This window comes from Chaetodon trifascialis, chromosome 12 (genome assembly GCF_039877785.1).
Source record: "Chaetodon trifascialis isolate fChaTrf1 chromosome 12, fChaTrf1.hap1, whole genome shotgun sequence".
Taxonomy (NCBI): Eukaryota; Metazoa; Chordata; class Actinopteri; order Chaetodontiformes; family Chaetodontidae; genus Chaetodon; species Chaetodon trifascialis.
In genome coordinates this window covers 11,191,087-11,214,131 of record NC_092067.1, presented here as the reverse complement: position 1 = coordinate 11,214,131, position 23,045 = coordinate 11,191,087, and the positions used below count along the sequence as shown (strand labels likewise).

Genomic DNA, 23,045 nt, shown 5'->3' with positions numbered 1-23,045 from the left:
GTAGTACTCGTAGTAGTAGTAATACAGTTCCTCCAATTTTTAACTGACTACTTTTGTTGTTTCTGTATATGATTCCTTAAATGGTGTTTAAAAGCTGTCTCCACACTGCCAGGAATATTAATATCAGAAAGAAAAACTCAATCCCTGTTATTGTTTTCATTTCAAGTGACTGTAATCAATATTTTAATATCAACAATGCAGCATTTCAGCATCTTTTGGCTCATTGTTTTGGTTTTGCAACCCACAGCTTTAGTGTTCTAGCTGACTCCCACGGCTCTCATCGACCTCCTTTCCTGCAGCAGCTGGCAGGCAAAGCTCCTGTACACTACCCGCTTAGCGCTAAACAGCAGACCGACAAAACCAGCAACTAGCTGGTGAACATAAAAGAGTATTTAGTAGCTAAACAGACAGATGTTTCCCTCTGGAGTTGGTGGAGACCCAAACAAAGGAGAGTGAATACTGGACCTACATTTATCAGGTGGCCAGAAACATGAAAACAAATTAATGCTAATGTTACTCTGTGTCTGCTAGATGTGTAAATAGGTAACTGTTTGCTAAGATGTTCACTATATTGACTTTAAAAGGTGTTGCGTTCACAACGTCACAACAATATCCACCTTTGAAACCCTGTCAAGTATAAATTAAGTAATTGAGGAACTTATGATGTAATGTGTCTTCGGTCACGCGACCATTTTTCTGTAAGAACTGAAAAATTTCAATTGATCCTTTAAAGATGCAGAAGGTGACTCTGGAGAAAGACAGGTGATTGTTGAGTCTCATTCCCAAGTTGTCACACAACGACTCTCTGGACCTGAAGTGTTGGTATTTGATGACCTGACAATGAGACTCGACAATCACTTGCCTTTGATTGGTTGTTTTCGTCCAGGTGTGGTGGATTCTTGCAAATGCCATTAAGAGCACTATAAGGAGCCAGAGACACCAGAGTTTTGTCTTGTGTCTGCTGTCAGGATATAATAATTTCAGCAAAAATGGTGAAAAGCTATTTTTATAGAAGTTACCCACTGAACCATTAACAGTTGCTACAGCCCTTCTACTTGATTTTCACTTTTGTTATCAATAACCCACTGTTGTCATTCAACAATGGTACACAGCATAATAAAATTAAATGTTATAGTCTCTTTTTAAGTCATGTTTTTGACCTTTGGCTACATTGCAGCTCACATTGTAAGTAATGAACAATGTAAGTAATTCAAGATCACTTTGTTTTAAAAAGCACCACCATCAAAATTGAGAAAATTTAGAAAATCTTGTTAAATATAATTTATTAACAATCAACAACACGGAGGGATACTCTGAAAAATGAAAGCTTTAACACATTCAGATCAGTATGGTTCTTTTTCACACTCTGGCAATCATAATTCTGCTTTATGAAACACACCCTTTGTCTGAGCAGCTCCACTGTTTTGCGTGTGATACCAAACGTGTGCATCATCTAACCCATCAACAACAAAAGGACTATTTCCATGTATGATTATGGAAAAAAACTCATGCTTTATTCATCTTTCTTAAATGAACAATATACTTAGGCTACTTACATGATTTATCAACAATATATTCTAATTTTCACTACCTTCAGTAACACTGGACAGATGGGCTTGAACAGAAACATAAATATTGAACAGAGATATTTATTCTTAAGGCTTACTTTGTCGTCCTGTTGTCGCCCTCTTTAGTGTCCTGCTTCTGATCTAATTGTTTCGCTCTGCCGTAACATACAGATATGTGCCATGCAATCCTAAGGGGTCTGCAATTTTTTTCATTTAAATTTCACTATAATGCTGCCCGACAGTCACTTCAGCATCATTGGTGTCTCATCTGATAAAAACAAGTCTGTCAGTTAGAGAGACATCATCTCTTGAAACGTGGGACTGTGGATCGGACTGTTACATTTAGGATTCGAGACCCATTCCCAGCTGAGAGTGACCTGACAAATGAATACTACAAACCAATATCAATCATCGAATTAAAGCACTGCTTTTCACTTAGTGAAAATGTATTTGTGAAACCGGCCCAAGGTGACGAAAAATGTGTTTAACATGCTTTCAATGAGAAGCTCACAATTCCATGACATGACAGATCCACCTAATAATTAAACCAACAGCATATCATCCACAATACTGAGGCGTCCTGTTAGAGATCTTAGCATTTACTGTACATAAAAGAATCATCTTTTGCATTTATAAATCGAACATATTTATATTATTCTTCATATAGCTCTCTTTGTAAACTGTCCCAATAGATACAGTATGTACAGTAAAAACTGCAACAGTTCTGTTGGTGCTGGTGTTGTGAGCACTGTCCCGAAGTTAGAGCAAGACATGGGAACTTAGCACAGTCACTCAGAGCTTCATATAACAAAACAAAGCTGACTAGGAAGAATCTTTAAACACACGGTCTTCTCCTCTCCAGTCCCTTTAGAGTACACACAGCAGGCGAACCTCCTCCCAGTGCTGTGTCCATCCCCACTTACAGGGCTGCGGCCTGACAGGTAGAGCTCCTCCTGGAGCAGAGCAGAGGGGCGTCCAGGACACTGAGAATCCAGCAGGAGAGACCGAGGTGAATCCGGCCACGTCCACGTGACGTCTCAGTCTCACGAGGACAGAAAATGTGGCCAGCTGTTGTCGGAGTTTTGACTCAGCTCCCTGAAAGGTGGTTTGCTGACAGTTTCAAGTGCTTCTGTTTTCTCGCTGAAGTCTACAATTTTCACTTTTTTTTTTTTGTACAAGTCTTAAAAAAACTATGAAGTCACTGTAAAAGAAACAACGTTCTGGCTTTGCAGAGTTGGGACTGGATTTAGAGAGTTTTGCGTTTTGATCCTGTTACAATTGGTCGAGCAAATTCCACAAAATCATCTATAAGGACTGGCCACGCTCCTGAGAGAGAGACAAGCAAATCATTAGTGACAATCATTTAAAGAGGAACGTCCATATCCACAGCATTACTGAGGAAGCTCTTGTGATTCCAGACTCACCTTCTTCATCATAGTTGGACATGTCATCTGCAATCATGTTACCAAAGTCCAACAACAGGTTCCATGTGTCCTTTGGGATGGATCGTTTATGGTGTTCCTGTAATTCAAAAGTGCTGGTGAATTTCAAGTTCAAAGTGATAAAAAACTTTACTGTTCTTTTGTAAATACACACTCATTCTTAATTGGCTGCCTGCAACAGATGGGACAGGATCGTGAGGACCACTCAGTTAGAGTTTGACTGAGGACACTAATTGTTGAAGTGTTCTTGTCACATCTTGTGCTTCAGACAGCGGCAGACATTTCCAACGGGAGACAGGTCTGAACTGCAGGCAGGCCGGTCTCGTGCCCACTGGTACCCTTTTATTATGAAGCTATACTGTTGTAACGTGTAGAATGTGGCTTTGCACCGTCTTGCTGGAACAAGTTGAGATGTCTGACATCTGGATGGCAGCATACCTAACCGTTTGCACCTTGTAGGGCTGTACCAAATCGTTTGAAGCTTCATCCATCACGATGAATTTGAATTCTCAATCAACATTTGAATGCTCTGCAGCTTTTTTTTTTTTCATGTATTTATTCAGTTGAAAGCTGGTACTTCTGCAGTTATAGATAAAGATTAGGCTACGCTAATATTATTATTATTCTGTTATTAGAATTATACTATTCCTAGAATTAGATTGTGCCAGCTGCTCCATCAACACGTCATCCCTTTCATATTAATGATGACCGTAGAAAGACGTCAAGGTTGATTTAATCCAAGAAGATGAACTCATTTAATCCAATGAATCACTTTATTCAAACTGAGGATTTTTTTATGGTGATGACTTAATAAAATATGACAACACACATTCAAAGCTTCATTTAAAAACCTCAACAGAAGCTTTGAATGTAAAAAAAGAGACATTTGGTACCTTTCAGCATCAACAGTGGCTTCACAGAAGTGCAGGTTACCCCCCAAACCATCACAGATGCTGGCTTTGAACTTTGCACTGAATCTGTTTAGGATATTATGGATTCTAGATAATGAAATCCCAAAATTCCTTGCAACTGTTGGGACTCTTTGCTCAGGCAAAGTGGTGAACCTCGCTCCATCCTTGCTTGTGAACGACTGAGTCTTTCCAGGATGCCACTTTCAGACCCAATCATGATACTATCACCTGTTACCAATCAACCTGTTTACCTGTGGAATGATCCAAACAGGTGTTTTTGGAGCATTCCACATCTTTCCCAGTCTTAAGTTGCTCCTATCCCAACTTGTTTGAAATGTGTTGCTGCATCAAATTCAGATATAAAACAGTACAAAGATGTATTGTCCTTGTACTGTTTTCAACTGAGTACATGACAAAAAGGATTAGCAAATCATCTGTTCTGTTTTATTTATGTTTTACACAGCGTTCCAGCTTTTTTTGAATCTGGGATGTATCTCAGCAATCACAGTGTTGACATTTTGCCATTATAACACCTTAGTGAGGCTAATAGAGAACAACAAATCATCATATTACAGTTATTTTGACATATATTCCGCATGAGTCACTATTTTGGTTGGAATTGTGTTTTTGCATTTCATTTTCACTGAAAAAATAGAAAATTGATAATGATTTTTACAAAACAAGCACGTTCCCTTTACGCCTGGAGAACAAGATCTGTAGGCCACAGATCACAATGCTTCATGTATAATGCTGTGGCAAATTTTACCCTTCAGAAGAAATTGCAGCTGCTGTGATTTGGATACTGCACTTGTAACGTAATTCGTATCGTATTTTGGTGAACTGTTCAGTGCTACACCACAGTGTATGAGTAAAATACACATGCATATGGACCATGGACCATATCACACCAGTCCTCAGATCACTACATTGGCTTCCTGTGAGTCAAAGAATAGACTTTAAAATCTTACTGTTGGTCTATAAAGCATTAAATGGTCTAGGACCAAAATATATTCTAGATTTATTGACTCCATATGAAGTATCCAGACCCCTCAGGTCATCAGGGACAGGTCTATTGTGTGTTCCCAGAATCAGAACCAAACAAAGTGAAGCAGCTTTCAGTTATTATGCTCCTCACCTGTGGAACGTTCTCCCTGCACACCTGAGGTCTGCACCAAGTGTCAGCTCATTTAAATCAGGGTTGAAAACATTATTATTTGCTACAGCTTTTACTTAAAGTAAATGTATTTGCTCAATGGTTTTAATCATTTTAAATGCTAAATTATTGTCTTTTACTGGTGTCTGTTTTTAATTTTCCTTTAATTGTATTTTATTTTTATTTTTTTTGTTCTCTTCTAATCAAAATGTATGATTTTTATGCTTCTGTAAAGCACTTTGAATTGCCTATTGTATGAATTGTGCTATACAAATTAATTTGCCTTGCCTTGCCTTGCATATGTTCTGGAGGTCCACGAATATGCAGGTTGTCATTCCAACCGAACACCATCTGGTCACACTCGCTGGTCTCCCCTTATTGACTGAGTTTGTGCTGATCAGCGAGGTGTAATGAAAGTCAGCATCACCTTGGCCAAGTTCCCCATCACTGGGCCAAATTAATGTCACTGAGGGATGCACCAATCCAACTTTTTCTCTCCTGCCATCACTTCCGATACCTCAGCTCATGGTACCTGGTGATCTGACACAGCGCTCTCTCTTTGTCCCTTAATTTAAAAACTGTGTTCCTGACTGAGCGGAACTGTTATCATTTTTGTGAAGGAACCATGAAGCCAGAGATAACTCTGGCAATAAAACAGCCTGCCATGACTGAATGAATGACTAACAGCAGAACGACTTTTAAACTTTTAAACTGACAGCGCTGATACTGACACAGCATATTTGATTGATGCATTTCTAATTTCGCTTTTTTGACTCACCAAAAGGAATCTATTCCAAAGGTCGAGGAACTTGAATCTTCCTGACAGAACCAGGTTCCAGTAGGCCACAGCCATCTCCAAGTCTGGGCAAAAAGCAGAACACTTCATTCCAACAGTGTGTAATTCAGCGATGCCGTTCAGCTACTTGTTGTCATCGTCACTTTTCTTACCGAGACCCTTCTGTCCAGGGTTTTTGGCAAAGTTAAAGGTGAACTGGTAGAAGTCCTTGAACTTGCCGCTATCTTTAAGCTCCTGCTCTAATCTTGGCAAAAGGGCCTTCAGTTTCTCTGGGCTGTCGCACCTGGAAAATAAACAATTTAGGCAACAAATAAACAAACTTTTAGTCATAACATGCTGGTGACAAATTGGCTGAAGTTAACTTTGACACATGGACCTCAACAGGCAAAACTCTGCAGCTCTTCCACTGAGTCATTCCACGAAGACACAGAATACTCAAGCTGTGGTTGAGTGGGTCTATATATAGCCCGCCTTCCCTTCCTGGAGCTACACTAAGAGAATCACCATGCGAAGACACTTCTGGCCACGGTGTTTATGTCCCCGTTTGGAGCAGGTCACACGATGTTGACGTCGATACTCACCCGAGCTCTGTCATTCCATCCAGAAACTCCTTCTTGGTGAACTCGCACTGAGTGGCAGCGCGGAACTTCCACGCGACGACCAGCACGGTGATGCTGGCTGGTTCCAGCGAGAGGTCATCGCAAAACTGCTGGATCCCATCAATGCCAATCTTATTCTCGTCCTGAGGATCTATCAAGGGGAAAAAAACAGTTGAGGTGTTTTTCAAACTTTTACACAAAACAACCCTTTTTAGAGCAACTCTATGCTGAAAACATGTTCAGTTACAGTGTAAAACACATCCCTCTTACCTTTGTAGCGATTGTAGAGCTGCTCCAGCTTTTTCCGGTCTACTGACGTTTTCATGGATTCCTTACAGTACAGATCGGGATTCTGAAAGTAGTTGTCGGTAGCAACTTCTAGTTTCCAGTCATTCTGCGTGAGGCAGTACACAGCTGTCTTCTCCCCAGCCTGTGTGAAGGACATGAACTGCCGTACCTTGTCCCTCTGCGAAGACTTCAGCTTATGCTGTGTGAGTACAGGACAGGGGCTGTCAGACACGGGTACGATCAGACCAGGCAGCACAGACAACAGCACGCAAACACAGAGCGAAACACAGACAAACACACACAGCGAGACGCACACATCCACAGGCATTCAGGCAACAGTAAAGAGGACAGAGAGGACTGGGAGACACTCAGACACACTCTGACACATGTTTCAAAAGGTTAGTCTGTCACGCTGACAAACACACATTACAGGAGGTGAGCCAAGACGCTTTGGTCGTAATTGCGTCCTATCCAAGAGCAACATGGGTTTTTCTGAAGGGGGATGTTGTGGATTCTCAAAGCACATGCTGTACCCAGGAGGGCCCCTCAGATAACTACAGTCATGATGTAACATGAGCAGGGAAATGGGATGCCATCACCGAGACCTAGAGGTGCAACAAGTCTGGAGTGTAACACTAGCACCATGCCAGATGTACTTGGCAATATTAAGAGACGAAATATTTTAATTTAATAACAATATTGTCAGAATACTTTACACACGCGTGAGGATATTTTGCAGTGTGGACATTTGCACTTTAAGAAGATATGTGCACCTAAGAAAATCTTTAAGAAGTCAGTTTTGAGTGGAAGCATGAAATGACATTCAGTGTATGTTTCACCAGAAGCTGTGTTATTAAGTTGTGCATCGGCGCAACCATTAAAGACCAGTAATACACAATACTTAGCTTTAAAGTCATCGCCACGCTGTTAATTGACAACAGTGTTGATCATCCATTAACATTTAAGTCGTTTTTTTTTAAAGCAAAAACTCTCCAGGTCCAATTATTAATCAATCAATTGATCAAGTAGTGAATCAATCCCCAACTATTTTAATAATCGATTGGACAAAACCATTAACTTTAAGACGTAGTCTTGAGGTCTGGGAAGCTGTGATGCACATTTTTCCACTATTTTCTGACCTTTTGAACACTAAACATTTAACTGGGTAAATAGACAGCAGGTTAACTAATAAAGCTGATAATCTTAAATTAGTGCCGTCGAGGAAATGATCCTGAAACATCCCCCCGCTCTCTCAATCGATCACCATCTCCTCACACCAGCTGCAGGATCTGAGCACTTCAGTGAAGAGCAGCATTTCCTGAAACCGGAGACTCAAACTATGAGTTCACCAAGCTGCTAATCACTTCACCAACCCTCACTGATTTCTGCTAAAAAGGACCACATGAAGTCAAACGCCTGTCCTGGCTGCTGTTCACACAGCACGGATTAATGTGCGACCAGATGGGTGATGGCGTTAGGTTAGCATTATCTACACACCAGCAGCAGCTAGTAACTTATACAGGCTAGCGTTAGCCAAGTTAGCCAGAATGTATCACTGACATAAACGATGGAGATAATATAACGGGAATACACTGGCACTATGGTTATGAATATGCCGGGATTTCACTCAAACGATCCTGAGTGTGTCGATCTTTGCGGTCCGACTGCTGACCTGCTCACAGCCCAAGTTGCCAGACTGCCAAAAAGACCAAAAAGGGACGTGTAGCTAGCTAGCTGCTCTCAAAATATCAACTGACCTTCCCTGTAACAGCAGCGAACACAATAACTGATCACAGCAGGTTTGACAAAACGCGACACGGAATGTACTTTTACAATATGACAATAGTCTTCAAGGTAAGCCGTGCTGGCACCAAATCTGATGCCTGGGTTTGTGTTTATTTTGGTTACCTACCATTTTCACACCCGCTGTTTGACCAGTTTGGAAGTCCGACTGTCGCTCATTGTGCGCATGCGCGGAAGTAGTCGCCCAGTTCTTGTAGGTTTCAGTGGAGAGATGAAGCTGGCAGTGACTGCTCTGTTGTTATATGTCTTAATTGAAAGTATTTGCTGAAATGAATCCACGTGTATGTGTGTATGTGAGAGAGGAATAAAGTGAGATTTTCACTGTACTTTGTCATTCAATGTGCACCCCAGGAAACTACCCAAACAGCGAACACTTAAAAGTAAAGATGAACCCCACCCTTTACCACCTCCTCGCTGTCTCTAACTGCCAACACCCACACATACACACCATCCCAAACACGTTGAACACCATAAAACACTGCATTTGTCAGAAGACGTTCCTCCTCCACTGCACATCCTTAGTGTCCTAATAACATGCAATAAACAGCACTTCAGGGGCCTCAGAAATCCTGGTGCTCAGAAGCCTCATGTTTTCTGTGTCAACTGGCTCGTGCTCACTTCACTGGCAGTATTCAACAATATCAACTAAGAAAGAAGAAGAAAAGAATGATGATAAAGTTCTGAGCAGGGGTCCTACTATGTTAGCTGCTCTTGAAGCAGGTAGTGTTAAGGCACAGATGAAGTATGCACTTTACAAAGAGTACGAGGGTCAGGGGGTTAATGTGGGTCCAGCAGCATATTTTTCGCCTTCTGGCAGCTTGATGGGGCCAGAATGTTTAAGTGTGTCATGTGCTACAGAACAAGTCCTTCAAGATGTATTTTTTCAAATATGTACAGTCTGCAAGTATGTTGTAAAGTGTGCAGTACATATACAGAGCAGTAAGATGCAAATTATTTGTTGTCTTTTCTTCTTGCATTGAGAACTCTTATACTCACACTGTAAACCTTGTACGAGATGCTTTGGTAATGAGCGCCATGCCAATAAAACAAATTTGAATTTGAGAGATGGATGTGTGCTGCCACTGCTGCTGACTGCTTCTTTCTTTCTAGCGCAAAACACTGTCATCTCATTTGTTTTCACTGTTGTGTGATATCTGAGGAATTTGAGTCATTATGTAACATGAGGGGAAAAAACCCACAAGTGCTGTCATTGCAAGAAAAATGTCTGTTGGGCCGGCTCATCTGAGTTTTATCTCATGTGAAAATGAATACACCCTTCAACAAGTGTGAATGACACACACAGCACTGTTGCTGATAGAATATCTGTGGACGTCAGCCTTCCTTTTTTTTTTTTTTGTTTTGTTCTACAGTGAAAAAGGCCTGACTAGCAGCCTGATGGCAGTATGCTTACTTCAGAATAACTGACTCACAGGATGCAGCATGTGAGTTACAATTATGTAGAGGGAAAACTATGAAAAACGTTCATCTGATTGCACTCAGCAGTTTGTCCTCAGTTTTACTCAGTGGTGTTTCTCATGTGAGTGTATTTGTGAGGCAATTTTAAATACTAATATTTGAGAATAAAAAAAAACAAAAAACAAACAAACAAAAAAACGTGAATCTGAAATTGACCAAAGGTTGGTAACTCTGATTAGGCACATGTAGGAGTCAACCTTTATGCTTGAAGTGCACATGCATTTAACAGATCGCTCTTTCTGAGCTCCATGACAGTTCAGAGGTGTTCAGGTACAGCGTGATTAATAAGAGTCTCAGCAGGCATCATGGGAGACAAATGTCAGGTCATGATAGAAGAAGGCAGGTCTTTATTTTTATTTTAACATTGTCCTTGCAGCAAAGCTAACAGAATTTTGTATTATCTATAAGCCCTCCAGGTCACACTATAAAAACCCGTATAGAAAGGGAATGCAACTTTGTGTGCTCGTCTCTGTCTCTGTATGTTGTCTGCCGTCTGATCAGGTGTCTGATAAAACATTTCTACCACAACTTGACACACAGTACTGAACAGTTGGGAATAGGGTGTTGATTCCCGTTTGGGGGAATGCTCCACCTTTTCATTTCTGTAGCTCTGGGTATGATTGATGGTGTGTTGTGTGGACGTTGAGAGGACATTGGGCTATGGTCTTTTTCAACAAAAACAAAAGACCCTTTAAAATCCTGTCATATAGCCAAGGCTGTAAGCAGGAACTGGGGTCTGGAGCTCTAATTCCTCCAGCACAGCCTCAGAAGGCATCAGAAGAAGTCTGTGAAACTATGTTTCCTTTCATAGGTCAAGCAGGTAGAGCAGATTACCTGTTTGCAGGGTTGTTGGTTTTACCCCAGGAACCCCCTGTTCACTTGAGAAAGTGTCCTTCAGTAAGACATTAACATTAATTGCTGCAGACGACCAGGCCATCGTTTTGCTGCCACTGGTGTGAAAATGGGTGAATGAAAGGCGCACTGTAAAGGTTTCCATATTGATCTATTCAGTTAAATGATCAATGATGTTTTCTGTTAATTCTGTCTTCCATTATGATGGTTTGTGGCTCTTTCAAATCCTTCACCACACTGGCAGGAATATTAGGCTACGTTCACCCTGCAAAGATGCCACATGCAGTATGCTGTGGAAGTGAACGTGGAGGCCACTGAAGGCTACACTTACAGTTTCATTTATAGGTTGATGTACAGTGGAAGCCAGCAAATTCATGAACAGATGATAATGAGGAAAAGTGGAAAGAGAGATAAATTTTTAATTGTGGCTTTTTGTGAGACCAGCAGACCAGTTATGATATGACCCCCTCCAGCTTTGCTTGTGCTAAAGTATCACCCCAAATATTTATGACGTCTGTCTTCCATGTTTGTATTTACAGAGTGACTCAGCAGAATTATAATGAATGTTGATGTAGCGTGATGTAAAAAATTACACATTTGGTATTTTGAACTGTTTTTTGAGAACAATGTGAACAGCACAAATCACATGGAATCAGATCTACTCAATTCTGATTAATATGTGGTCCTAAATGAGATATGGGTCTGATTTTTTTTGCAGTGTGACCTCAGTCTGAACAGTCATATTGGAATTCATGAGCATCTTGCTGTGTCCTATGGAGAGACACTGGCAAATATAGTTAAAAGTAGCCCTTGACATCCATAAATTTTGGATGGCTCTGTTTCTGTGAAGCCTTTCACATCATGTTCCCACCACTCCTGGCTCTGACTCTGCATCCACAACCACCTCTGTACAGAAGACGCAGCCATTGCTCCACAAAAAGCCATAATTAAAAATGTGGCTCTCTTTCACCTCATCCTCGTTATTATCTGCTCACAATTTCACTGGCTTCCAGTACACATCAATTTATGAATGACCAGAAATGTTGACTTCAGTGGCCTCCATATGTACTTCTTTACAACAGTGTGTTGTGTGTGATGTCTAATGAAGTATTATTGTTCTTTTGCCAGTATGTGTCGGTTCAGGACTGTGACCAGGTCACACTGAAATCTGACATTAGCCACATTTAAAGAATAATGTGAACAGCCAAACAAAAACAAAAAATATATCTGGGCAATAAATTCTAACTAAGCGCAAAGGCTTGATAATAACTCACTAGTACAATGTGCATTTACAAAGATTATTCTCTCACACATCACAGACATTACATGAAATCTGTTATTTTTATATCTGGACGTCATTGATATGGTTTAAACTTGCAGTTTGAACATAGCCAATGTGGCTGAAGCAATGAAGTGTCCTCAATGCATTTTGACTCAGACTTTGCAGTCAGAGATGTCGTAAAGACTCAGCTTTGAAGCCACATGGGTTAATGAGAAGTACAAGAGTAGCATGTATCCTCATACTCCTGAGCAGTAGATGGCGGTATATGTATACTTGACGCTGGTTGGTATCCACCAATCCCAAGAGACGCTGGTTGTGGGCATGAGCTACTTTGACTGCTTTGCTTTCGTCTCATCGATGCTGTCCAATCAGAAGCCGTTAAAGTGAGACACCGCCAAGATCAGATTGTGAGACGCGCTGGTGTAGCAAAGCTAGCAGAGAGGGGATAGAAAAGGCTAACAAACGGTTTGCTAACTTGTGAAGTGCACCGGTAAGCCACATTTATCGACTTGTGGCTCGCTACCCAGCTGCCACAAAATAAAGTCCTTGCCGTTAGATATGTGTTTTACAAGTCTTTTAAATGTCTTGAGAATATACTGCCGACAGACATAAAGCTAACCATGGTAAAAAAAATTATTGCAGCTAATTGTGGCAGTGTCCTGGGTGACAGCTGTGGATTAGCTTGTCCGCAAGCTACTAGCTAGCTTTCGTATCGCCAATTGGCTAACAAAGCGCCGGTGGTCCCAGCTTTTCCACCAGAATCGCGAGTTAGCTTCTTGCTAAAATGGTCAGTAGGCGTTGCTAACTAGAAAAGTACAGGTCGTCACTGTAGTCTGTGGTTAACTTTATCTTCTGAGAGGTTGCTTACCTAAAGTATGTAGCAAACGATAACGGGGTCTTCAGCAGGGCTTTGCTCGGTTGAACTTGGCGGTCCACGGTGATTGTGATCGAAGTGGTTACATTAACGTAACTGAGCTCGTCTGCTCTTAAACGACATGTTTGTTTCACAGCTTTTACGGACGTTTGTGTCCTGAAACGACCCAAAAACAAACGTTCAAAATGTGTTCAGCGGTTGATTGCACCACACAAGTCACGTTAATTTAGCCAAAGTTAGCCAGTGTTAATCGATATTTTATTCAAATGACCAGGCTAGTTAGGTATGTAGTTGAATACATGAGAATACACACGTAAGAGTTTCTAAATGTAAATTCGGGGCGACAAGCTCACTGTGTGTTGGTTGACTGAAATCCATAAAAGATCAATGACTGTCAATAAACCATAATTAAACACCCATAATTACCGCTAAGTGTCGGTATTTCAGGAGCTGTGGTGAAATATTTTGTGTGACTCCAAATGTGTAATTACATTCACTGCCTGAATAAAACACGTCTTGTTTCTGTTTAATTAACTTTAATTTGGTCACTTTTTCAACGATTCGTCTCTCTTCGATTGAAAACGATTACTTTTAAAACAGCTTCAGTGCTCGCCTAACAGGCAAATCCTGGCATCGTTTACTGTATAATGACAAAAGACAGAAACTTAAGGAAAAAATAAACGAGAGTTAAATATTCAACACTAATTAAATATTTTGTCCCTGGAATTAACTATAAAATTATAGAAAAGTTCTTCGACATTGCTTAGTTTGTTTCCTGTTTGGTAGGGATTTAGACCTCCTCTTCCTCCATTCTCAAATGCCAACAACAACAGCCGTCGAAGAAACAGGAGAGTGCACTCGTAAGTGCACATAATCTCTATATTATTTTCATTCATCGTGCGAAATGCTCACACATTTCGTAGATGTTAACCCATACTTGTCTTTGTTTGGAACCTGCAGCACGGAACCAATAATTGCAAATTTTTATGTCAATCCTTTCAAAACGTGCATAAGCTAACTAGCTAGCTAGCGCAAGCAAGTTGAATCTGAAGCTAACTGTTAGCAGTAACAGCTAGCTGCATTCAACAAAAGATTGTTCATTGCTATCGTCGTGTGATATGAATGCTGTTGTTACCGCATGCAGCAGTAATATTTGTAACCGTGTGGTGCTCTCACTTCAGTTAAATTAATAGTTTTGCGCCCGTGTGATAAAGTTAGCAGGTTTCCGTGACCTGTAGCAGAAGTTCGACGATGCCTCTCCTCCGGACGTGCTCGGTACCTGAAGTAGGCCTTGTGCACACTTAGCGTAATAAAAGTTGTGAGCATCAAGGGCTGGATTAATATGGTTTTCTGCATCCGCGGAGCATTCAGAAATGCCCCCAAAGTCTCACAGAACTGAGAGTGGTCGAAAATATGCACATTTTCCATCAGTTTGTCTTGTAAGAAGAATGCCCGGTAACTCAAGCTAACATGAGTGATGTAGCTTTGTACAGTGTGCTGGCAGCAAGCACTTCAAATGGGCCTCAGACACAAGTGCAGTTTAATTTCACTCGAAGAACAGTAAAATATTAATAAGCTCAGTGATTATTAGTGGGAGAAATGCAATGTGTGTGTGACATTGGAAACTTACTACTGTCACTTAATAGTTTGCCCTCTCTGTCTTCAGGGGTCTGAATAGTGACGGATAGAAGAACATTTCCTTTTTAGCCTGAAGCTCAGATCCTCCGGTCCTTTGGGATCATGGCTAAAGATGTAAGTTACTATGTCCGTGTGTTTTTTTTCTTTTGTGGAAAACATGTCATTTGTGTGCCTCTTTCTTGGCACTGTAGCTGATGTTAGATGAAAGCATATGTGTTGCAATAAAATTAAGACATCTCCTATGACCTAACGTTTCTTCTTCTGCACACGTTTTGTATATCTGGACTCTGGTTATATCTTTAATGTTGTGATTTTTGGAGAGTATAAGGTTCTTGTTCTTTGCAGGCTGGTCTGATTGAAACAAATGGAGAGCTGAAGGTTTTCATCGATCAGAATCTGAGCCCTAGCAAAGGTATAAGTTGCTAGTAATTGCCTTTGTAGAGCAACGACACACTGCACAGTATTTTTATACATTACATACAGTCTGGTTTCATTGATTGCCTGACTCACAAAGGAAACACTGTCTCTTATGTTGTAAGCCTATGTGCTTGTAGTTGGACGATAGGGGGCAATGGAGTATCAGTCAAGAGATCTACTCATTACTGGGCTTCTCATGTCTTCTATTAGGTGTCCTATCCTTGGTTACTGTCCAGCCTACAGCTGCCCCTGTGGCCAAACAGCTACTGCCCAAAACTCTTGGGCCATCCAATGTGAACATTGCTGCACACATGCAACATGTGCCACACATGGTGAGTGATGTTCTACACAACTACCACACTGTATAGTCTTATAATTTCAGGCTTTTGTGCTTTAATCACATTTGCATGACAGCTTAGACCCTTTTCAACAGATGCTTAAAGTTCAGCTCTCTAAATTGTCGCTTATCTACAGATGCATATGTGTATAGATTTCCTTGCTGGGTTTTTCTGTTATGTCTTACTGTTGTGTAAGCCCCTCCATTATCATTGTGAGGTGACCGGGAGGAGGGTAGGTGGAGGCACTTGATCCTAAGCTTATCAACTCTACAGTCAGCAGGATTACACCCATCATCCCATTATATACATGGAATATATACATAATGGAAATCAGCTTAGATATCACCTCAGTGAAGGAATAGATCACCTCTTTCCTAGAAGCTTCATATGGCTGTTAGAGATGTACATTTTAAGTAATTTCTGTCATAGATCATCCGCCATGTTCATAACAGAAAACCCATGAGTCACTTAAGATGTCTGAAATATTACGTATTCTTCCTCCATTGAATCTTTATTCAAACCATTGTCAGCGGCCATTTTTGCAGCACAATTATGTTGGGCATTTTTATTATCTGTACAAATGTACATATACATAGTTGTTTTTCTATTCTGTACACTGTATACTTTTTTATTTTGACCTCTTTATGCCACTGTGCTTGCTGTCTGTAATACTTGCTGGCTATAAATTTCCCTGGTGTGGGATCAATAAAGTCTTATCTTATCTTATCTTATCTTATTTGAAAGATACATAATGTGAATTGTGAAAGGATTATTTGATGAGTCACAAATTAAACGTCATTCAACTGTGCGGTATTTGCTCCACCTATTATTCGACATGGTATAACAAATTCAAGTGGCAAAATAATTTCAGTTTGTATTAAGGGTAATTGCATGCCACCTTTCTGTTATTATGTGCTCAACCCATCCTTGTTTCAACAAAAGGGCTGTAGCCTACAACAACAGATTAGTGGAGTTGTCAAGGACAGCAACCTGTCTCCTAATGGCAACAAGACAAAATAACTAGTTATTGACATCAGGCAAGGGGGGGACAACTTCTGAGTGCACCGCTTCAACATGGAGAGGCTTGAAATCGTCAAATTCCTTTGTGTTCATGTCACCAATGTCTCTCCTGTTTCCTGAACACAAGCAGTCTGGAAAAGAACTCAGCGAGTGTTAAGCGCACTTACTTGGTTTTGAATGTATTGTTACACAGAACAAGGACTGTGGAGTTTGAGCTCCATCACTGGCATTGAAAACGCATGAGGAGGGGGATCTTCTGTGGGCCTGTTTCAGTGTTCTTATGGGCACCTCACTATTATTTTAAGACAGTCTTGAGAAATTCTGAGCCCACACTTTAATGTTTTGGTTCCTCTCTTTTTTGTTTGTTCTGTCCTCTATAGGTGATTGGAACACCCCAGAGGCCTACAGTGTCCAATACCATTTTGGTAAACAGTCCACATACGCCCAGTTCCCAGTTCCTTGCTCAGACTCAACCATCCGACGCCTCTCCCTGGTCGTCAGGGTGAGTGTTCAGAAGATTCTTCAGTTTAGAAGCTTGGAGCATCATTGTGGATCTTTGTGGAGATTGTAGAGCGTTCTTAGAATGTACAAAGACAGGAAATACAGTAAATTTGAAGAGCCAGTCATTGTGTTTGATCTTGAACATCTTAGTTCTGATAGTTTAAAACCAACGTTCTCAGAAAAAAAAAACTGTTGATCATCCCTTCCATCTTCGATATGTGATCTGATTGCCAGTTGGCACATACCTAATGTGTGGGATCTGTTCTGTTTGCAGAAAACGCGGTAAGAAAGGGGAAAAGAATGGGAAGGGCTTGAGGCATTTCTCCATGAAAGTGTGTGAGAAGGTGCAGAAGAAAGGAGTAACCACCTATAATGAAGTGGCAGACGAACTGGTGGCAGAATTCAGCTCTTCAGACAACCACATGTCACCCAATGACTCGGTGAGTGCTGCTTGACGTTGTGATGCAAACCTGTTTAACGTTAGAAATAAAGGGTATAATATCGTACTAGATTTTTACAACTCGTTCTTTCATTTTAGCACGTGTATGACCAGAAGAACATTCGGCGGCGTGTGTACGATGCACTAAATGTGCTCATGGCCATGAACATTATCTCTAAAGAGAAGAAAGAAATCAAATGGATTGGCCTTCCCACCAACTCAGCGCAAGAGTGCCAAAACCTAGAGGTAAAGGCACACAGCGAAGACTATTCTGCTGGAGACGTCTTGTCTTTTGTTATAATTCTTAATCATTATTCCTTTATTTCAACTGTAGGTGGAGAGACAAAGGCGGCTGGAGAGGATTAAGCAGAAACAATCACAGCTTCAGGAGCTCATACTGCAGGTGGGGATGAATGCTTGCCTTTATATGTGGCCTCCATGCTATGGTTCTGCTGGAGATGCTCTTTGATTTTCTGCCCTTCAGTAAAGTGCACACACTTTCTTCATGGTGTTTGCAGTGGTGTCGCCTCATTCAGGGTGGGTGCGTTTGGGGAAAAGGGCTATTTTGGCCTGAATTCCAGATGTTTGTGGTACACGCAGCTTTATAACGTACTTCACATCCGTTTAATGCCATGGTGGGGGTATGGCTCTGTTTTCGGTCTAAACTGAAAACTCTATAGTTGCCTCATCTTTCTTTGATGTTGTCTTACAGCAAATAGCTTTTAAGAACCTGGTGCAGCGGAACAGACAGACAGAGCAGCAGGCAAACAGACCTCCACCTCCCAACTCCATCATCCACCTTCCCTTCATTATCGTCAACACCAGCAAGAAAACCGTCATCGACTGCAGCATCTCTAATGACAAGTATATGATTGCACTTGCCTCATGTTCAGCCCTTTTTATTTGAAAGGTTATATTTCTTCAATGTTAACATTATTTAAAGTAGTATCAAAAGCCCTATGTTGTAGGAATACATTGAAACTATTTGCCTTCAGGCCACATTTAACTTAAAGGATTATTATCCTGAAAAGAAGAATAAGAAAAGTACTGAGTCAAGGCACATTATTACTAATTTAGTACAGAAGTCTTGTATCATAGTTGTATTTAGAGTCTATGTAGGCTGTGAAATGTATCATTTGCAGGTGAATAGTTTTCTAGCGCTTGGCAACAAAGCTTAAAGTTCTTTGGAAATCTTGAGTGCTAAGTTATGAAGGTATGGCATCAGTGTGACGATGACTCAGCCAGTAAGTATGCAGCCGTTTAGCTGCTGACTTTGAATGTGTGACCTTTCCATACATAATAATTAAAGCTTATACTGGATGAAAAGGTGTCCACCTTTTTATGCAAGTAAAACTGTCATGCAGCACCTTTTTAATTTTAAGGGGTAACCACAGATTGAACATGAACAGTCCACTGACATTCAATTGAAGTCTAACCCTGCTCCATTCATGCCAGTAGATGCAAAGGAAAAGTGTATGGCATTATTAAGGTTTGCGTGGTGCATATGGTACTAAGGTTGAATGCAGCTCGGGATCATTTATTATTGATTTATTACTTTCTGTGCAACCATGAGTTTGCTTTTATGATTATGGGTGGTAAAAGCTGATAGAAAATGGATTTAAACAGTCGTCTCATCAGCATGGACGAGAGCATATCTACACTGTCATTGCATAATATGCAATGAAAGCATGCACTTAATGCACTACTCATCAGGCCGATGTTGAACATTATATTTCCCACAAAAGTAATGAAAGAATGAATGCTAAATAAGATGCCAAAAATCACTGAACGATCCTCTAATGCACTGCAACAGTTAGCAAGAAGTTCACTGCCCCACTGTGAAAGTTTTATAGGGCACCTGTGAAGAAGACACTGCCTTGTTAAGCGTAACTTCTTTAAGCTATGTCCAAGCTGGCTGTGGTGCTGGATGGGAAAGGACAAAACAAGGCTGGTTAGAGTAAATTATGTTGACCTGTGTACACCATAAACAAAACCTCTTTTTTTGTTTTATCATTGTCAGGTAACCCACAAAGTCCGGATCACTATAAAATGTGTCATTTGGTGCCCATCAGAGTGTTTCCTATGTGTTCTCATCCACACTTACTTAAGTCCACATATTGTGGCACACCATCCTGCACCGTACTGCTCCTTAAACCATGGTGGATATGTTTCTAAGTTGAATATTTAACTTAAACTTTAAAATTGAGCAACACATGTTTACAAACTGCAATGCATTGACTAAATCTGATGTATTTCTAGCATTCAATTAAATATACACTCTAGCACTGTTAATTAAAAACTCATGGGGTCACCTTAAAGTACAATTGGAAACACTTATCGTTTGGTTAAAAGTTGTCATTTCATCCTTTCTTATGCCTCCTGTTCTTCTCTTTCTTGTCTGCAGGTTCGAGTATTTGTTCAATTTTGACAGCATGTTTGAGATCCACGATGACATCGAGGTGCTGAAGCGTATGGGCATGGCCTGTGGTTTGGAGGTGGGAAAATGTTCTCCAGAGGATCTGAAGGTTGCACGTAGCCTGGTGCCCAAAGCTCTGGAGCCCTACGTTATAGGTCAGTGTAACACATACTCATTTTGAGTCAGTTGCTGGTTGCTGGAGTCAGCTTGAGCTAACTAGCTAGCTGTAGCTAGTAGCTACAGCCAAAGATAGCTACAACAAAGAGTATTGTTAGCAGCTGTTACTGTGGTGATATGCTGCCCTCTGTTTGTTTGGAGTGACCTTTGACAGATGGCCAGTCCTCACACATTGTACCCTTTTTTTTTTTTTTAAAGGAAAGTGCTGCCTGTTGTGATTTCATAAACTGACTCTGGCTGATTAGCATAACATCTGCACAGCCTGTCTGATGACAGTCAACCGGCTGCACTGTGACACCACTTTGATGATCCACCAAGTGTGTTTCAAAGTTTGTCCCTGTTCACTTTCTGCTCCACATTAGCCACTTTGCAAGGCCTTGTGGCATTCCAGGTGCCGAATTTTTTTAAAACTTGTATGGAAATAAAGGAAAAATTCTTCTCACCACTTTGCATTGCCTTATGAAATATTGACGCCATGGTGGTGGTGCATGGATGTCTGTGGAGGAGTAGATTATTAGTCTAGTCTCTGGGATTTCTCTGTCCCATGCCTCTAATTTTACAGATACAAAGCAAGTGCTGTTTGACACAAAGTTAGATAAATTTTTGGCGAAAGTCTTAGCCTGCTCATTTATAAAACGTTTGCCACAGAGCAGGATGGGAGGAGATGTGGTGCAAGTTTCCTGCTTCCAGCAGGTCTTCACAATGAACAGTGGTGGAACTTATTGATTTTTGGGATTGTCAAAGTTGTATTACCTTATGTTGATGCATTTTTCAATTTTCCAGAGATGGCAAAGGGTCCCATCAGTAACGTCTACATCACTGGAGGGTCCTCTGCCAATGGAGCCCGTTACCCCGCAAGGTGAGAGTTCTTACCTGTAATTGAACCCATGAGCGTGACAGAAATCAGATGTTGTGTTGCTCCGTCACCTTTTCCTTCATGAACTTAAAGCAATTGCTAAAATTCACTCCTCCTCTCCTTGTAGTGATGGTTGCACTGATGGCACCATGGCCTCCAGCTCAAATGACTCTCACTACAGCGGGTCTCGCGTGGAGACTCCAGTGTCTTACATGGGGGATGATGATGATGAGGACGAGTATGACGAGAATGACGATGAAGACTAAGCTGTCTACGCCTCGCCACTCCAACAAGCACAGTCCTACAAACCACCCTCACCGTGGGAATTTAGTCCCTTTTTTGTGTGTGCTTCTTCAACCCTTTCCCCTGTTTCCCATGCCTGTATTTCTGTCCGGCTTTCTCAGGGGTGTAGATGAATATTGAAAGAACAGAGGTGTATATCGCACCCATCTTTTTTCTGCCCCTGAATCTTGTGCACCTGCACCACAGCTCCGGGGGAGGTGTCGTCCAAGGGAACTGTAGTCTGTGGCCTGGCCACCACGCTGAAGTCTTTGTATGTCTAATTCACTTTTCAATAAGCCATCCCACTAAAAAAAAAAACCTCTGTAAAACCTACTGCTGTTGGAGAATGTATAATGTACTTGTTTGACTAGTTATTCCTATTATTTTGCAATTACATATGGCAGACGTGATGATGATCAAAATGTTCCACGATGGCCAAAGTGTCTGCTTTAACATGCCGTGTTAGTGCAACACCATGGATTCTGAATGGCCTAATACAGTTGCCATGGCATCCCAGCATGGGGCTTCATAGGATGTGTTGATACTGTTTGTTTTGTGTTCTGGGCAATAATTTGAAATAGTTTCTTATCCCCCATTGTGTTGGGCTGGCTTCCTTCTGTTCTGTAGGCAGCTGCTTTCCTGATCTTGTTTGCTAGTTTCTTTTTTTTTTTTTTTTTTTTTTGTATTCTGGAGTTGAGGAATTCTCCATCACCGCCCTGTTAATGCCTTGGTAGTGTTTACAGAATAATGGCACCAGCAAGGTAAAGACTTTTATAACCCAGGCTCCTAATAGGTAAATAAGCTTTTTTTGTGAATTACGTATATGAATCCTACAACGATTGTAGCTTATAGTATCCTTTAGAGGCCAGTGGTAAAGATAGACCTTCAAAAATTATTGATGTAAAAAATGTGTGGTTGCATAGGTCTTTGTGTATTCCCTTCAAAGATCTCCCTTTTAAAACTTAGCAACACGTGTACTGACTCTTCCAAATACCTTTTCTGTAATCTAATATAAGTTTGCAAATTAAATATAGATTGTTTTAATAATTTTGTCTCTATAATTCATGATGTGGGTTTTATGCAGAAACAAGGTCACCTCTTACTGATGTCAGGCCTGATCTAATGAATGGTGATAATTCTGATTTGTTTGCAGTCAAACTTCACAGAACATCGAATTCGATGTTTGTTTTTGCACCACAACTAACAAGGCTTTTTACAAATTGTCAATGCTGTATTCCTCAAACTACATCTGCCAAAGGACCTGTTGAAAGAATATTTCAAGACCCTCAAGTCATTTGACACTCATGGCTCTTTAAGAAAAGACTGACAGGGGAAAGGTGGGTTTGGGGAGGGGTCAGCCTGTCTGCCTCTCAGAGGAGAGCTACATGCTACACACTTACGAAGAGGATAGCTATGAGGTGAGAACAATCAATACATGCTACTGCTTATTACACCATTGATTCTTATAGTATGATTTTGATGTACAGAGGATTTACAAGAGAACTTGCTGACAGACACCCCCCCCCCTTTTTTTCCCCAAATGTTTTTGACATGGAGAACTGATCAGCACTCAAATGCAGCTCACTGCAGGCGCAGGGCAGTTTGGAAGTTCTTTTTTCCAGTGCACAACATTTCAGCTCACAATCCTAAGGCACAAGAGAAACTTGTTTTTGTCTAAAAACTGCCATTCAGTACCTTGAAAGCATTATTGGTCGTCGTAATGATGGCTGCAAGGCAATCTCCTCAGACTTCAAAGTACGTGATTGTGAATACACAGTCATTGTTTTGTGTGAAATTACGTTCTGGGGTTTAGCTGAAGCTAATATGAGGCTTAGTTAAAGTTGGACTTTTTTATTACAAATCTGCCTCTGCTTCCACAGTGTGTCCTTGCTAACCTGTGGCAGAAGGATGATGACA

At 40.9% G+C, this 23,045-nt stretch overlaps 2 protein-coding genes across 3 annotated transcripts; one reads left to right on the top strand and one right to left on the bottom strand.

Moving 5' to 3' along the window:
* Positions 1 to 2,721: 2,721 nt before the first annotated feature.
* LOC139340474 (DCN1-like protein 1) lies at positions 2,722 to 8,729 on the bottom strand. Its single transcript, XM_070976313.1, has 7 exons — positions 8,670 to 8,729; positions 6,740 to 6,956; positions 6,452 to 6,620; positions 6,023 to 6,153; positions 5,853 to 5,935; positions 2,993 to 3,089; positions 2,722 to 2,894 (listed from the first exon to the last, which is right to left on the bottom strand). The coding sequence occupies exons 1-7, from the start codon at positions 8,670 to 8,672 to the stop codon at positions 2,815 to 2,817; spliced, it is 780 nt and encodes a 259-aa protein (XP_070832414.1). The 5' UTR covers positions 8,673 to 8,729; the 3' UTR covers positions 2,722 to 2,814.
* Positions 8,730 to 12,551: 3,822 nt separating this feature from the next.
* On the top strand, positions 12,552 to 22,170 carry LOC139340696 (transcription factor Dp-1-like). Of its 2 annotated transcripts, none has more exons than XM_070976612.1 (12): positions 12,552 to 12,660; positions 14,711 to 14,796; positions 15,028 to 15,094; positions 15,310 to 15,431; positions 16,838 to 16,959; positions 17,233 to 17,398; positions 17,497 to 17,643; positions 17,732 to 17,800; positions 18,110 to 18,261; positions 19,802 to 19,968; positions 20,774 to 20,849; positions 20,974 to 22,170. In XM_070976612.1, exons 2-12 carry the CDS (start codon positions 14,785 to 14,787, stop codon positions 21,110 to 21,112), a joined length of 1,239 nt encoding a protein of 412 aa, XP_070832713.1. In that variant the 5' UTR covers positions 12,552 to 12,660; positions 14,711 to 14,784; the 3' UTR covers positions 21,113 to 22,170. The 2 variants fall into 2 exon arrangements, with proteins under 2 accessions (XP_070832713.1, XP_070832711.1); XM_070976610.1 differs by lacking the exon at positions 12,552 to 12,660 and adding an exon at positions 13,837 to 13,904.
* Positions 22,171 to 23,045: the final 875 nt, after the last annotated feature.

Coding starts and splice junctions, on each gene's coding strand:
- LOC139340696 (XM_070976612.1), top strand. Junction 17,644..17,731: donor AAGAGTGCCAAAACCTAGAG/GTAAAGGCACAC, acceptor TTTCAACTGTAG/GTGGAGAGACAAAGGCGGCT. Junction 19,969..20,773: donor TCTGGAGCCCTACGTTATAG/GTCAGTGTAACA, acceptor TCAATTTTCCAG/AGATGGCAAAGGGTCCCATC.
- LOC139340474 (XM_070976313.1), bottom strand. Junction 5,936..6,022: donor CCCTGGACAGAAGGGTCTCG/GTAAGAAAAGTG, acceptor CTTTTTGCCCAG/ACTTGGAGATGGCTGTGGCC. Junction 3,090..5,852: donor TTTGGAATAGATTCCTTTTG/GTGAGTCAAAAA, acceptor TTTGAATTACAG/GAACACCATAAACGATCCAT.